The sequence below is a fragment of the Rhincodon typus genome, chromosome 38 (genome assembly GCF_021869965.1).
Source record: "Rhincodon typus isolate 14 chromosome 38, sRhiTyp1.1, whole genome shotgun sequence".
Lineage (NCBI taxonomy): Eukaryota > Metazoa > Chordata > Chondrichthyes > Orectolobiformes > Rhincodontidae > Rhincodon > Rhincodon typus.
In genome coordinates this window covers 7,795,065-7,809,744 of record NC_063369.1, presented here as the reverse complement: position 1 = coordinate 7,809,744, position 14,680 = coordinate 7,795,065, and the positions used below count along the sequence as shown (strand labels likewise).

Sequence of the window (14,680 nt, the reverse complement as noted above, 5' to 3'; positions counted from 1 at the left end):
GAAGGGTCTAGGCCCGAAACGTCAGCCTCTCTGCTCCTATGATGCTGCTTGGCCTGCTGTGTTCATCCAGCCCTGCACCTTGTTGTCTCGGATTCTCCAGCATCTGCAGTTCCTACTATCTCTGTCCTTTACCTTGTTGTTCTGGGATTGTTAGTGGACCAGAGTCGTTACTATCATGCGGCATTGCACTCTCCTGCACTGGACTTTGAGGTATACCCTATAAAGATTAAAAAGGAGGCAAGAGAGATTCAATGCAGCTCTGCAGCAAGGTTGATTAACATTTACAATGCTGAGTTCTTATGATACAGCATAAATACTGCATTCTCCTATCATTCCCTCTCCCACTTTCAGTTATTCCATTGAGGTAGCCTATTGTAATATTGGTTATTATTTAGAAAAATACACTGTAAACACAGGAAAAATTACAACATTTCCTCATTGTCAAGCACAATATTACAATTTAAACATGATTAACGTAGTTCATATCCAAAGGAAAACCACTTGGACATGCTACTTTTCCTTCCTTTTCATTTATACATTTTTCACAGGACATGAGCATTGCTGGCTAGGCCAACACTTGATACCCGTCCTTAATTGCCCTCGATAAGGTTGTGGTGAGCTGCCTCTTTGAACTGCTGGAATCCATGTTGTTTAGTTAGATCCACAGTGCTGCTGGGGAGGGGGTTCCAGAAATTTGACCTAGTGAGAGTGAAGGAACCGCCAGCATTGGTCCAGGTCAAGTTTAATCTTGCCTCTTACTCACTACCACGTTTTCATGGACTAAAGGTCCATTTTCTCCCCAGAATTAAGTAGAAAATTCAGAAGAAACTTCTTTACCCAAAATGTGTAGAGGAGCCCTCTTGTGGCATAGTAGTAGTGTCCCTACGTCTGGACTGGGAGGCCTGGGTTCAGGTCCCACCTGTTCCAGAGGTGTGCAATAACATTTCTTCGCAGGTTGCTTAGAAAAATAGGTTAATTTTTAAAAGCAAATTTAAGAATGTGAAACTCACTACCACTGGGAATTTTTTAAGCGAATAGCATACACGCATTTAACGGAAAGATATACAAGCATAAGGGAGAAGGAAATAGGGGATAACAATGTGAGGCAAATGAGGTGGTCATTGTTCCTATGCTTTATACCTTATATAGTCCTATGTAACAAATGGGAAGTTAACTAATATCCCTTTCTGAGGACTGCAGCTAAAGTCTTCCATCCCCGCAAAATCCCATTACTTTGCAAGATACAGCCAGATAAACGTGCAGCAAATGGGGTGTGCAGCATCCACCCATGTCCACACACACACCTTACCGTCAGCAGGTACTCCACAGCTCTGTGCGGGTTGTTGAAGCTTGCCCTTAATGCTGCCACCACTTGCTCACGCTCATAACCCATTGATATAATTTCTGACAGCATAGTTTCATAAGCGGTGTCCCTCACTGGAAAGGAGAAATTAAACGTTTTATAATAAAAACATGATTTGTGTGGTGTACTGGCGATTGTTTGCAAAATTACAATCTTTTAGAGGAACATAAACATTCAGCATTAGCAAATGGCAACAAAGCAGTCTATGTTCAACATGATTCATCAATTTCATGTTAACAGATATAATAAACACATGCACTAGCAAATCTTCCATGATGCTGCCCAATGTCTTAAAATAATAGGGAGTTACCCAGCAGGGGAAGTGTGACACTGGAAATGTAAACAATAGCACAGGACTTATTTCATAGATCAAATCAAATTGACAAACAAATTAAGTTCCTGCCACAAAGAGATCAGATGGTGCTGAATATTTAAAGTTCCCTCCTGCAGTTCATGATTGTAAAATTCTGTCATCACTGATTTATGTTTATTCCAGTTGTGCAGGAACAGCAAACTGTAAGCTGACAATATGATTTCTAATAGTAGATACTTTTAGACTTTGCTCTTTTTTCCCCTCTTGGTCCTATTCCTTGTGTGTATTGAAAAAAGGAAAGTTATAGATTTACTGACCTGCAGTTGTGCTAGCACCATCATGGGGAAGATCTTCAGGCATGTCACTCTGCAAACGCGGTTCTGAGATTAAATCGATCATTGAAACGTGAGCAGGGTGCAGGTCACTAACTGACAATGGAGCAGACAGTATGTCACTCCCTGAAGAGGGCATTGAACTGCAAATATAAATTTAAGAGGCATCTTTCATCAACAATTCAGACATCATTCAGACATAGATGACATCATTCTGAAGTTTCAATAGCACTGGTACATAAGATATAAGATACAGGAGCAGAATTAGGCTACTCAGCCCATCAGGTCTACTCCCCATTTGATCATGGCTGGTATGTTTCTCAATCCTATTCTCCTACCTTCACCCTGTAATCCTTGAACTCTTTACTAATCACCTTTATTCCAGATTCCAGGATATCAATACTCCTGCACTGGCACTGCTATATTTGGTTCTCCCTTCCTAGTGGACGAATTACAGAATCAGGTATTTGAGAGTCAGATAATTTTGATAGTAGGATAAGGGATCCAGATTTAGTTAACATACACAGAGGTGGTTCTCAGACTCTTGTCTCCTTGAACTGATATAAAATGCAAAGTATTAGAGATGCTGGAAATCTGAAATAAAAGCAGAAATATTCACGTCAGCCAACGCAGAACGCTGATTGGATTTATGCATTTGAATTCTGATATCCATAGCAGAGCATGCTGGAGAACTGCCATATCATCAACGGGATGTCCATTGCGCTTGCTGTAACAGACTTTCACAAAACAACAGCTAAAAAGGAACCTTTTGAATGACTTACCCTAGAGACAGGATTCTCCCATCCTCCCTTTTCTCCACTCCTCTTCTAAAGGTGTTCACTGATGTAGGGCAGACTTTTGCTGTTGTTGGTTGCCTTCATTTTTTCAGGCAGTAGACCATTTCTTATATTCATGCCTAGAAATATATGCTGCTCATCCATGGAAGGTACTAGAGTACAAACTGATTTTTGACGATCACTCACTTTCCAACAGCAGTGGTGGAATAGTGATCAGAAACCAGAAGCATTTTGCTGTTCACTGCCCTAGTGCAGGGCACAAAGGCCCACTATACAGTTCCAGCACTGCCAATCTGGGATAACTAAGATGACACCATCATAGATTTAACCAAGGAACTTATATTGTTTTTAAGTCCCTCTGTGACCTGTCTCTCCCTATCTCAGAGATCTCCTCATCATCATAATCACTCGCTGTCTGTAGTCGGTACTCTTTTAATTCCCAATTATGCATTCCCAATTATAACTGCTTGACCAATGGTGGTGTGTCTTCAGTAACCCAGACCCCCGGTGCTAGAATTCTCTCTGTACATCACTCTGCTCCTTTACAGAATTCATAAATCCTACCTCCTTGACCAAGTTTTGGTCATCCAGGCTAATACCTTCTTACGTAGCCGAGTGTCATATTTTATTTTACAAGGCACCTGTGAAACACTCTGGGACATTCCTCTATATTACAGACACAATACAAATGCAAGTTGGTAGTAGTGGTGTTGTAGTCTGCACAGCTCGGCAGTGTACCTAGGAGTGAACTTACCCACTGACCAAGATTGAGAGCTTCACCCGGAGACACTTAACAGTAAATCCGCAAGTGCCTCCACATTTTTCATCAAGTCTGAGCCTTTTCCATACCTTGGGAAAAAAACACATTAGAGTATTTTTCCTTTCTCTTCATAGGAAGCTGGGAGCTACTGCTAGATTTTGTTATTATCTTATACCTGGATATTGAAACAGAGCTGGTAATAGTCTGGGCCTGGCTTCTATCATCTGTATTCTGTTTCTCCTCTCCTTCCAGCTGCGACTGTGTGGAGGATGGTGCAACTGTAGAAACAGATCCTGTTTCTGTGGGTGTACTCTTCGGCTGCAAATTTGTAAACAAAAGATTGTACTTTTAATTAAATATCTATTCAAAGTTATTGAATTAATTCAGAATTAGGTATGTAGCATGCTTGAAGAAAGCATCATTTCCCTGTAAAATACAGAAATGCAACTATTGTGTCAGTGATGAGATAAGGGTGGAAACTTGCAGAAAAAGAGACGAGACACAAATGCAGCTAATGAGATAAAACCCTTCAGCCCCACTCTTAAACTGTAACCACCTGCACATACTGAACACAGATTTAAAGTGTGTTTCAAATCAGTAACAAAGGACAATATCACATTTGCTCTGTTGCCAACAGTGAACTCTACGGTAATGTATCAATTACCTGACACATTACTGATATTCATAACCCCACCTACAATATAACTCCAAACATCTTGCTCAGTGAGACATTTTGGAATAGGGTAGGTGGGTTCTAAAAAATGATAATACATCTTTCACGCAGAGGTTATGGAAATAACAGATGAGCCAGAGTATCACAGCACGGAAAGAGGCCCTTAGACCCACCACATCCACACCAGTCATCAAACACCTATCTACACAAATCCTACATCCCAGCAATTGACCCACAGTCTTGTATGCTATGGTATTTCAAGCATTCATCCAAATGCATATTAATTATTGTGATTGTGCATGCCTCTACCACTCTTTAAGACAATGAATCGCAGATAGGGGAGATGATGGCTTGGTGGTATTATCACTAGACTATTAATCCAGAGATCCAGGTTTGAATCCCACCATGGTAAATCTGGAATTAATAGTATAATGATGATCATGAAACAGTTAATTGTTGGAAAAACCTATCTAGTTCATTACTGCTCTTTGGGTGAAGAAACTGGTGTCCTTAGCTGGTCTCGCCTGCATGTGTCTCCAGACCCATAGCAATGTGATTGACTCTTAACTGCCCTCTGGGCAATTAGGGACAGAAAATAAATGCTGGCCTACCCAGTGACACCCGCATTCCACGAATGAGTTAAAACAACAATAATTTCTCCTTCAATCCCTTGTAAACTTTCTGCCCCTCACCTTACATCTAAATGGCTTGGTAATTAACACCTCTAGTAAGGGAATTTACTAAAGATATTCCTATGCTATTGTGGGCTCGGTTTAGCTCAGTTGATGGGGTGGCTGGAATGCAATGCAGAGATATGCCAACAGCATGGGTTCAATTTTCACACCAGCTGAGATTACCATGAAGGACTCTCCTTCTCAAACTCTTCCTTCACCTGAGGCATGGTGACTGTCAGATTAAAATGCCACCTGTCATTTTTCTAATGAGAGAGCATCCCTAATGGTCCAGTTGGACTATGGAGACTTTACTTTTACTTTGCCTATTTCTCTGCCCCTCATAATTTTGTACACCTCAATCAGGTCCCTCCTCAACCTTTACTGCTCCATGGAAAACAACTCCAACCTTATCTCTTTTTATAGCTGAAACTCTCCACCCCAGGCAACATTCTGGTGGGTTTCTTTTGCACCTTCTCCAGTGTAATCACATCCTTCCTGGTGACCAGGACTGCACACACTACTCCAGCGTAGGCCAAACCAATGCCCCGCAGAACTCCACCATAACTTCCTTGCTCTTATATTCAATGCCTCAACTAATAAAAGCAAGTATGCCTTCTTAATTACCCTATCCAACTGGTACCTTCGAGGCTATAAATATATGGGCCCTCTAATCCCCAACACCCAGAATCTTACCATTCATTCCGTACTCCCTTAAGCTGTTAATCCTCTCAAACTGCATCACTTCACACTTTTCAGGATTAAATTCATATGCTATTGTTCTGTTCATTTGACCAGCCCCTTCTACATTTTCTTGTCATCTAAAGTTTTTGTCCTCACTCCTTACCACACCACCAACATCTGCAAAATTACTGACAAATTTTACAACATTCATTTCCAAATCATTAATGTACACCATAAACAGCAAGGGACCGAGCACCTAATACTGTGGTATGCCACTGGACACAGGCTTCCAGTCACCAAAACAACCTTCAGCCAGCATCTGTGCCTCCTGCCAGTAGGCTAAGTTTGGATCCATTTGGCCAAATTGCCCTGGATCCTAAAGGTTCTCACCCACTTGACCAGTCTCCCATCCAACACCTTATCAAAAGTCTATCAAAGGCCATGTAGATTACATCAAATGCACTATACTCATCCAGACATGTAGTCATTTCCTCAAAAAAATTCAATTGAATTTGTTAGAATGATCTCCCCAACAATTACAGGACAACTTAGAAGATTCTGAGGGAACAAATCAGAATGCTAGCATAACCTCTCCTCTATGGCACCTTATTTTTCAACTGATAAAGCAAGTATCAATATATTCTAAATAACTCACATGAAAGTGTTTCAATCCACAGAGATGTTGTAGCCCATACGTCAGAGTCGTACATTCATCAGAACAGAAGGCCAATCAGGTACAGCACTCTACAGAGCAATCCAGTTTGTTTGGGATGGCATGGTGCCTCAGTGGTTAACATTGCTGCCTCACAGCACCAGGGACCCTGGTTCAATTCCACTCTCAATGACTGTCTATGTGGAGTTTGCATATTCTCTCCGTGTCAGTGTGGGTTTCCTCCTACAGTCCAAAGATGTGTAGGTTAGGGGGATTGGCCATGCCAAATTGCCCATAATGTACAGGCTAAGTGGGTTAACCATAGGAAATTCAGGGTTACAGGGGTTGGGTCTGGGTGGGATGCTCTTCAGAGGGTCAACGTGGACTTGATGGGCCAAATGGTCTGCTTCCACACTGTACAGATTCTACGATAGTCCCATAGCCCTGTGCATTTATCTTCCTCAAATATCCATCTAATTGACTTTTGAAATCATTAATTGCTTCAGTTTCCACCTGCTTTGCAGGCAGTATGTTCCAAATCATTACCATCCAGTACATGAAAAAAGTTCTTCCTCACAATCATCTCTCACACTGGAAACGCAAAAAACACTGCATACCTTTGTTACCATAACAACGACAAAATTCTTCTCGTCAATCTTGTATTCCTTGAGCTGCACATCGTTGCTTAGAATCTTTCCAGCGTAAATGAGTTTCTGACCAGCAACAGGGAAACCAGTGCCCTTTTCTGCTTCAATACACTCTTTCAATGCTTGCACCTGCGAAGTAAAATTTGTAAGGAGAGGAATAAACAGTCAAGCAGTAAGGACACAACTAAGAATAACTAGAATGACGGTCCTTTTAGTTAAAATTTTAAGACCTTAAACCTTGTACTTTACACCAACTTTATCCATTTAGTCGCCTTTTTTAAGCAATTTAAAAAGATGCATTTCAAGCATTATTCTTCCAATTTCTAGATTTGAAACACTGCGTTTTAAAGAGCTACATCGACCAAAGTTCCCAGTTTCAATTCCTCGCCTCTACCAAGTTAGCTGATACCGAAGAGACAGTCAGGAGCTCTATAAATTAGTTCAATGCCAATGTGAGGAAACCCAGGCCAGTGTCTCCAGTGCTGACTGAAAACTCTTGGCAAATAGAACAGTAAATGTAAACTCAATAGAATTGTATTCAATTCCTGCCGCCACATTACAGGAAGGATGTGGAGGCTTCAGAGAGGGTGAAGAAGTGGTTTACCAGGATACTGCCTGGATTAGAGGGTATGAGATATAATGTGAGGCTAGAAAAACTTGAGTTGTTTTCTCTGGAGTGGTGGTGGCTGAGGGGAGACTTGATAGAAATCTGTGAAATTATGAAATGCACAGATAGGGTTGACAGAATCGTTTTCCCAAGAGTTGAAATACTATTACAAGGGGGTGTGCATTTAAGGTTGGCTGGCGGGGGGGGGTTTAAAGGAGATGTGAGGAGAAAGTTATTTTTACACTGCGAGTGGTAGAAGTCTGGAACGCACTGCTACGGGTGGCAGTGGAGGGTGATACAATAGTGGCATTTAAGGGACTTTTAGATAAGCACATGAATATGCAAGGAATGGAGGGTTATGGACCAAGGGAAGGCAGAACAGATTAGCTCAATTTGGCACAACATCATGGGCTGAAGGACCCGTTCCTGTGCTGTGTTCTATTAGCAGGGCTGTCGATGCCATTGCAGCCATTGCATAAAAGGCTTCCAGACAGCAAGGGGAAAAATCCACAGCTGGGCAAAATATTATTTTAAAAATCTGAAATATAATTTCAATAGCTTAGTATTTACTGCCGATAATCGAGCGAATTTTGTTTATTATTCTTCATATGGTAATTTAAGAAATACATTCATTCAAATACAGCTAGCATATAACAGTGATTAACACTATTTAAGGTGACTAATTCACTATTAAAACTACAAACAAGCAATAATACAGTTGGCTCCTGCAAGATCCTACAAAATCCTACAAAATTTGTGCAAAGAAGAAATGAAAGTATGAGTAGTTAATCACTAAAGAATTCAACAGTACCTTCCAAACCGTGACCTCTACCACCAAAAAGGACAAGGCCAGCAGTTATGTGGAAACGCCACCACCTGCAAGTTCCGCTCCAATTCACACATCATCCTGACTTGGCACCATATCACTATTCAATCACTGTGGTTCATCAAAATCCTGGAACTCCCTTCCAAACAGCACCAAGTGTAGCTGGTCGCCCAAGGACTACAGTGGTTCAAGATGATGCCTCACTACCACTTTGACAACAGCAATATGGGCTAGGCAACAAATGCTGCCTTAGGTAGCGATGCCCACATCCCATGAATGAATAACATCAAAATTAATCTTGGCCAGAACCCAGGCAAAATTCTGAGCCTTCCAACAAAGATAGTCGAGGATGCTTCATATTCATCTGAACAGGCAGGCAGAACCTGAATTCAGTATTTCACATTAATGCAATTCTCCAGAGCAATATAACACTTCAGTATTGAATCGAAGTGTCAACCTAGATTATTTAGTCATGTCCTTGAGCCCACAATGTTCAAGTTCAGGGACCAGAATGCCATTGCTGAGTCACATTAATGGCAGTAAAACATTAAATAACTGCCATTGTATGGCAGATTAGTTCACCAACAATAGGTTTCATACAAAGAGGGGTTGATTAGTGCCATGAATCCAAACTTAATATTCTTATGGATTATACTAATGACTCCCACTTAAGTGCACACTTCTGCAGATTGTCAGTCAATATTAATGGCCGATACACTAAACATTAAAAATTCTGAAGATTACGAACCACTGCCCAATGGTATTAATATTCCCACTGTTTAATGTCAGCACACAAGCAGGAATCAATTCTACTGCAATTTATTAAATTAGCGGCGCTAGAGAACACCCCAGTCATTAATCCTCCCAAATTTCTGATACTACGACATTCCAAGTATTGATGAAACATAGGCTATTAGTGATCAGTTCAGGTGTTCCTAACTTGGCAAAAGCAAGCTGTGCGAAGCACAGTAAAACAATTCTGAGAGCTGGGTCCAGAACAAGCATTTGAGACAACCTTGATTGTCCTGTATGAAATAAAAATTGATTCTCTTAATTTGGGTCTTAACAGCACTAATTTGGCAAACTCAATTAGAGGCTCCAGAATGGTTCATAGAAGAAATGCAAAATGTCATAGTGGGTGTGGTAAGAGGCATTCTTTTGAGACTGGACAGGATCAAGGCTAATTATATTTGATTATTATATACCTAACTAACAAGTGTCTAATGTAAACTCCAGGATTTGTGTTCCACTCAACAGCACTGACATTCCTCAGCATCTCTACTGCCCAACTTGACAGTTACAGAACTCCATCATCGCACCTTAAAAGCCGAACAAAGCGATGTGAAGAGGACACAAGTAGCATTTCTATAAGGATGATACAGATCGCACACACTTCCCTGGCTGGGGCAAACCTCATCTACTTTTGCCATAAGAAAACTAAAGGCAAGAGGTCAGCAAGGAGGATTTGTGTGTATATGTAGGAAATTCCTGCAGTTTGGTAAATCAATCATCTTTGTGGCACTATGGCGTTGGCAAACTTTCCACCATGCAGCTAGGATGACACAATCTATTAACACATTACATTGCAAAATTACCTAGAGCCTGAGAGGAACTATCACATACATTGACCTGTCCAGATCAGATTAATCCTCATCCTGAAGAATCTTGGAACTAAGTTATTGCCTACTCTTCTTAAGTTTAGAAAATATGAAGATTTAGTACCAAATAAGACTTCATACCAATTGATGTTACTGAGGAATTCACCCAACTAGCTTGATCCTGGCTGCAATTTCTCTCCCGAGAATCTAAACACTTGAGCTCAGACAATAGAAGAACAATCATCAAGTCTTAGACTTCTCAATATTCACAATGATACTTCTGGAATTTATCCAGTAAAATCAGATTGTGTATGACCACAGAAAATTAATTACATTAATTCCTCAACCAACATCAGTGAAAAGAGAAGATGGTCAGTGTCACACTGCAGTTACAATATCTTGCTGTGTGTAAATGGGCAGCTCATGTGGTACTCCATATATTGAAAAAAGTAGCTTTCAGCCATTAAGGGGTACCTTTCGATGGATGTGGAATGCATTAAACAAATTAAATTCTTTACAAAACAACAGTTTTTGCCCTATTTCACTGCACGTCTTCAAACCCTCAAGATGGCTTGTGGCTCCGATTCTCCTACTGGAGTTAGCAAGCCTGGTCAATCCTTCAATGAAACCCAGCATCCCATGTAGCCTCCACCAGCTCCATTCACACCCCTCCCCTTCCCCTACCATTGCACCCACCCCATCACCAGGGAGCCTCTTCCCTATACGTCTGCCCTTCCAAACCTCTATAACAATCCCAACCCTCCTCCCCAACCTGGGATGCCTCTTTCACCCCAAAAAAGCCTCTCTTCACCACCACCCCTCCAAACTACAGTATGCCTGCCCCACATTACTCCTCCACCCCAGGAAGTCCCTCCCACCCCACCCTTTCTTCTCATTGCAGCAAGTCTCCTCCTTTCCTTCTCTCCTTTCATCTTTACCACTCCCAGGTTTGGTCTCAGACTCTGCCACCTAGACAGGGTGAATGGAATGTGGGGTGGATTGATGGATTAAGGGGGTGGGTATGGGGGAATAAGAAATAAGGTGTGGTAGATGAGGATGTGCAGATGAATGGAGGTGTGTTGTTGAATTCAGGTGTGTAGATTGGTGGGGAGTGTAGATGAGGGGGTGTGCTTGAAAAAGGGTGTGTATTGAGTTGTAAGTAGGATAGATCAGTTTGGGCTAAGAGTGAATGGGGGCAGTGAACAGATGGGGATGAAGGTGTAGATGATGAAGGAGGGAAGTGTGAATGAATGGATGAGGAGGAGTGTCAATATATGGTGAATGGATGGACTGAAGTGTGTAAATGCATGGGGAATGTATATTGATTTGTGGATAGCGGCGGATGGATTTGGGGTTACAGGTGAATGTGGGGGAGTGTGTGGATGGATGGGGACCTGTGCATGGATGGGGCGGGGTGGAATATGGATGGATGAGGTTGGGTATGCATGGACGGTTGGGGCGGGGGGAGAAGGGAAGGTGTGTGAATGGACATAGAGACAGAGTCATACAGGTTGGAAAGTGACCCTTTGGTCCAACTCATCTGCGCTGACCAGACATCCCAATCTGACCTAGTTCCATTTGCCAGATTTGGCCCATACCCCTCTAAAACCTTACTATTCATATACCCATCCAGATGCCTTTTAAATGTTGTAATCATACCAGCCTCCACCACTTCCTCTGGCAGTTCATTCCCAACACGCACCACCCAGTGTGTGAAAAAGTTACCCCGCAGGTCCTTATTAAAGCTTTTCCCTCTCACCTTAAAACTGTGTCCTCTAGCTTCGGACTCCCCAATCCATGCCCCTCATGATTTTATAAACCTCTGTAAGCTCAGTCTCCAACACTCCAGGAGAAAAAAGCCCCAATGTATTCAGTCTCTCCGTTTAGCTCAAACTCTCCAGTCCTGACAATATCCTTGTAAATCTTTTCTGCACCCTCTCAAGTTTAATAACATCCATCCTATAGAAGGGCAACCAGAATTGCACGCAATATTCCAAACGTGGCCTCACCAACATCCTGTACAGTTGCAACATGACATCCCAACTCTATATTCAATGTTATGACCAATGAAGGCAAGGGTGACAAATGCTTTTTCATCACCCAGTCTACCTGCAACTCCACTTTCAAGGAACTATGCACCTGCACCCCTAGGTTTCTTTGTTGGGCAACACTCCCCAGGGCCCTACTATAACTGTGTAAGTCCTGCCCTGGTTTGCCTTACCAAAATGCAACACGTCACATTTATCCTAAATAAACTTTATCTGCCATTCCTTGACCCAATGGCTTATCTGATCAAGGATCTGTTGTACTCTGAGATAATCTTCTTCATCTCCACTACATCACCTATTTTGGTGTCATCAAACTTACTAACCATACCTCCTATATTCAAATCCAAGTCATTTAATTAAATGACAAAAAGCAGGGAATCAGCACTGATCCTTGCGGCACACCACCGGTCACTGGCCTCCAGTCCAAAATCAGTAGTAGACTCGCCAACTTTAAGGGCATTTAAATGGTCATTGGATAAACATATGGATGATAATGGAATAGTGTAGGTTAGATGGGCTTCAGATTGGTTTCACAGATCGGCGCAACATCGAGGGCCGAAGGGCCTGTACTGCGCTGTAATGTTCTATGTTCTAATACTCAACCACCACCCTGTCTCCTACTTTGAAATCAATTTTGTATCCAATTGGCTAGCTCCCCCTGGATCCTGTGTGATCCAACGTTACCAATCATTCTACCATGCAGAACCTTGTCGAATGCTTTGGTAAAGTCCATACAGACATCTACTGCTTTGCCTTCATCAACCTTCTCTGTCACCCCTTCAAAATACTCAATCAAATTAGTAAGACACATAAAGCTATGCTGACTATCCCTAATCACACACTGCACTTCCAAATATATGTAACTCCTGTCCCTCAGAATCCCCTCCAGCACCTTACCTACCACTGATGCAAGGCTCACTGGTCTCTAGTTCCCTGGCTTTGCTTACAGCCTTTCTTAAATAACAGCACCACATTAGCCAACCTCCTTGATCACCCATAGCTATTGATGATACAAATATCTCAGCAAGGGGCCCACCAATTTCCTCCCAGCTTCCCACAAAATTCTGGGAAACACCTGATCAGGTCCTGGGGATTTATCTACCTTTATGTATTTTAAGATCTCCAGCACTTCCTCCTAAAACATAGAACAGTACAGCACAGTACAGGCCCTTCGGCCCACGATGTTGTGCTAACCTATTATCCTACTAAGATCAACCTACCCTGCAGACCCTACATTTTGCTATCCTCCATGTGCCTATCCAAGAGTCACTTAAAAGTCTCTAAAGTATCTGACTCCACTACCACTGCCGGCAGCGCATTCCACACGCCCACCACTCTCTGTGTAAAGAACCTACCTCTGACATCTCCCCTGTACCTTCCTCCAATCACCTTAAAATTATGGCCCCTCGTAATAGTCATTTCTGTCATATAAACTTTTTTCAAGCCACCACCATTTATTTCCAAGTTCCATTTCCTTCTCCACATTAAATACTGAAGTAAAATATTAGTCACTCAATATTCAATATTCTTATCTCATGCTTAAAGGCCTCCCACTTCCCAAACAAATTCACTTTCCCTGGAACAAAAACAAAGTTGCTGGAAAAGCTCAGCAGGTGTGGCAGCATCTGTGGAGGAGAAAACAGAGTTAACGTTTCGGGTCCAGTGACCCTTCCTCAGAACTGCTGCCAGACCTGCTGAGCTTTTCCAGCAACTTTGTTTTTGTTCCTGATTTACAGCATCCGCAGTTCTTTTGGTTTTCACTTTACCTGTGAATAGCCTTCCCCAATCAACTTTTTGAAAGTTCTTGTGTAATACCTTCCAAATTAGCCTCACTCCAATTTACAACTTTAACTTTTTGATCAGTTCCATCCTTTTCCATAACTATTTTAAAACTAATAGAATTATGACCACTTGCCCCAAAGTGCTCCCCCACTGATACCTCTGTCGCTTGCTCTGCCTTATTTCCCAACAGAAGGTCAAGTATTGCTCCTTCTCTAATAGCTACATCTATGTTGAATAAGAAAGTTTGCTTGTACACACTTAACAAATTTGTTCCATTCAAGCCCTTAATACTATGACAGTCCCAGTCTGTGTTTGGATAGTTAAAATCCCTAACCAATGCAACACTATTTTTCTTATAGATATCTGAGATCTCTGTACATATTTGCTTCTCAATTTCCCACTGACTATGGGGTGGGGGCGCTATAATACAATCCCAACAAGATAATCATCCCTTTCTCATTTTAAGTTCTCCCCCATTATAACTTCATTGGACAATTTCTCAGCAATAATCTCCCTAACCAAAAGCACCACTCCCCCTCCTCTCCTCCTTCTGATAACATCTACAGCCTGGAACATTAAGCTGCCAGTCCTGTCCACCCCTGAGCCACGTTTCTGCAGCGGCTATGATATGCCGGTCCCAACCAAGCCCTGGGGTCATCTGCCTTACCTGTCAGGCCTCTTGTATTGAAGTAAATGGAGTTGTGCGTGGATTGATTTGGAGTGTGAGGGTTGTTGGTGGGGAGGCGAGGGTCGTTGATCGGAGCATGTGAGAGATGTTAGGGTGGTTGTGGGGTGGGGGGGACGAGTGTTGTTTGAGAAGGGGGTAAGTGAGTACAGTGCTGACCCCTCTTCCCTCCCTCACCGTCTGCCCGGGGTTTTGGGGGGGGTTAAGTGAGTACAGTGCTGACGCCCCCTTCCCTCCCTCAC

General features: G+C 42.2%; 1 protein-coding gene across 2 annotated transcripts in view; it reads right to left on the bottom strand.

Annotated features, from left to right (window-relative positions):
• Positions 1 to 14,680, bottom strand: part of LOC109913939 (UV excision repair protein RAD23 homolog A) — a 22,669-nt gene that overhangs the window by 7,650 nt on the left and 339 nt on the right. For both annotated transcript variants that reach the window (XM_048617999.1, XM_020513502.2), the window contains exons 2-6: positions 6,863 to 7,021; positions 3,741 to 3,883; positions 1,994 to 2,151; positions 1,310 to 1,437; positions 133 to 217 (exon numbers count right to left, since the gene is read on the bottom strand). In XM_048617999.1, coding sequence (XP_048473956.1) covers positions 133 to 217; positions 1,310 to 1,437; positions 1,994 to 2,151; positions 3,741 to 3,883; positions 6,863 to 7,021 — 673 coding nt within the window. The remainder of the gene's footprint in view (positions 1 to 132; positions 218 to 1,309; positions 1,438 to 1,993; positions 2,152 to 3,740; positions 3,884 to 6,862; positions 7,022 to 14,680) is intronic.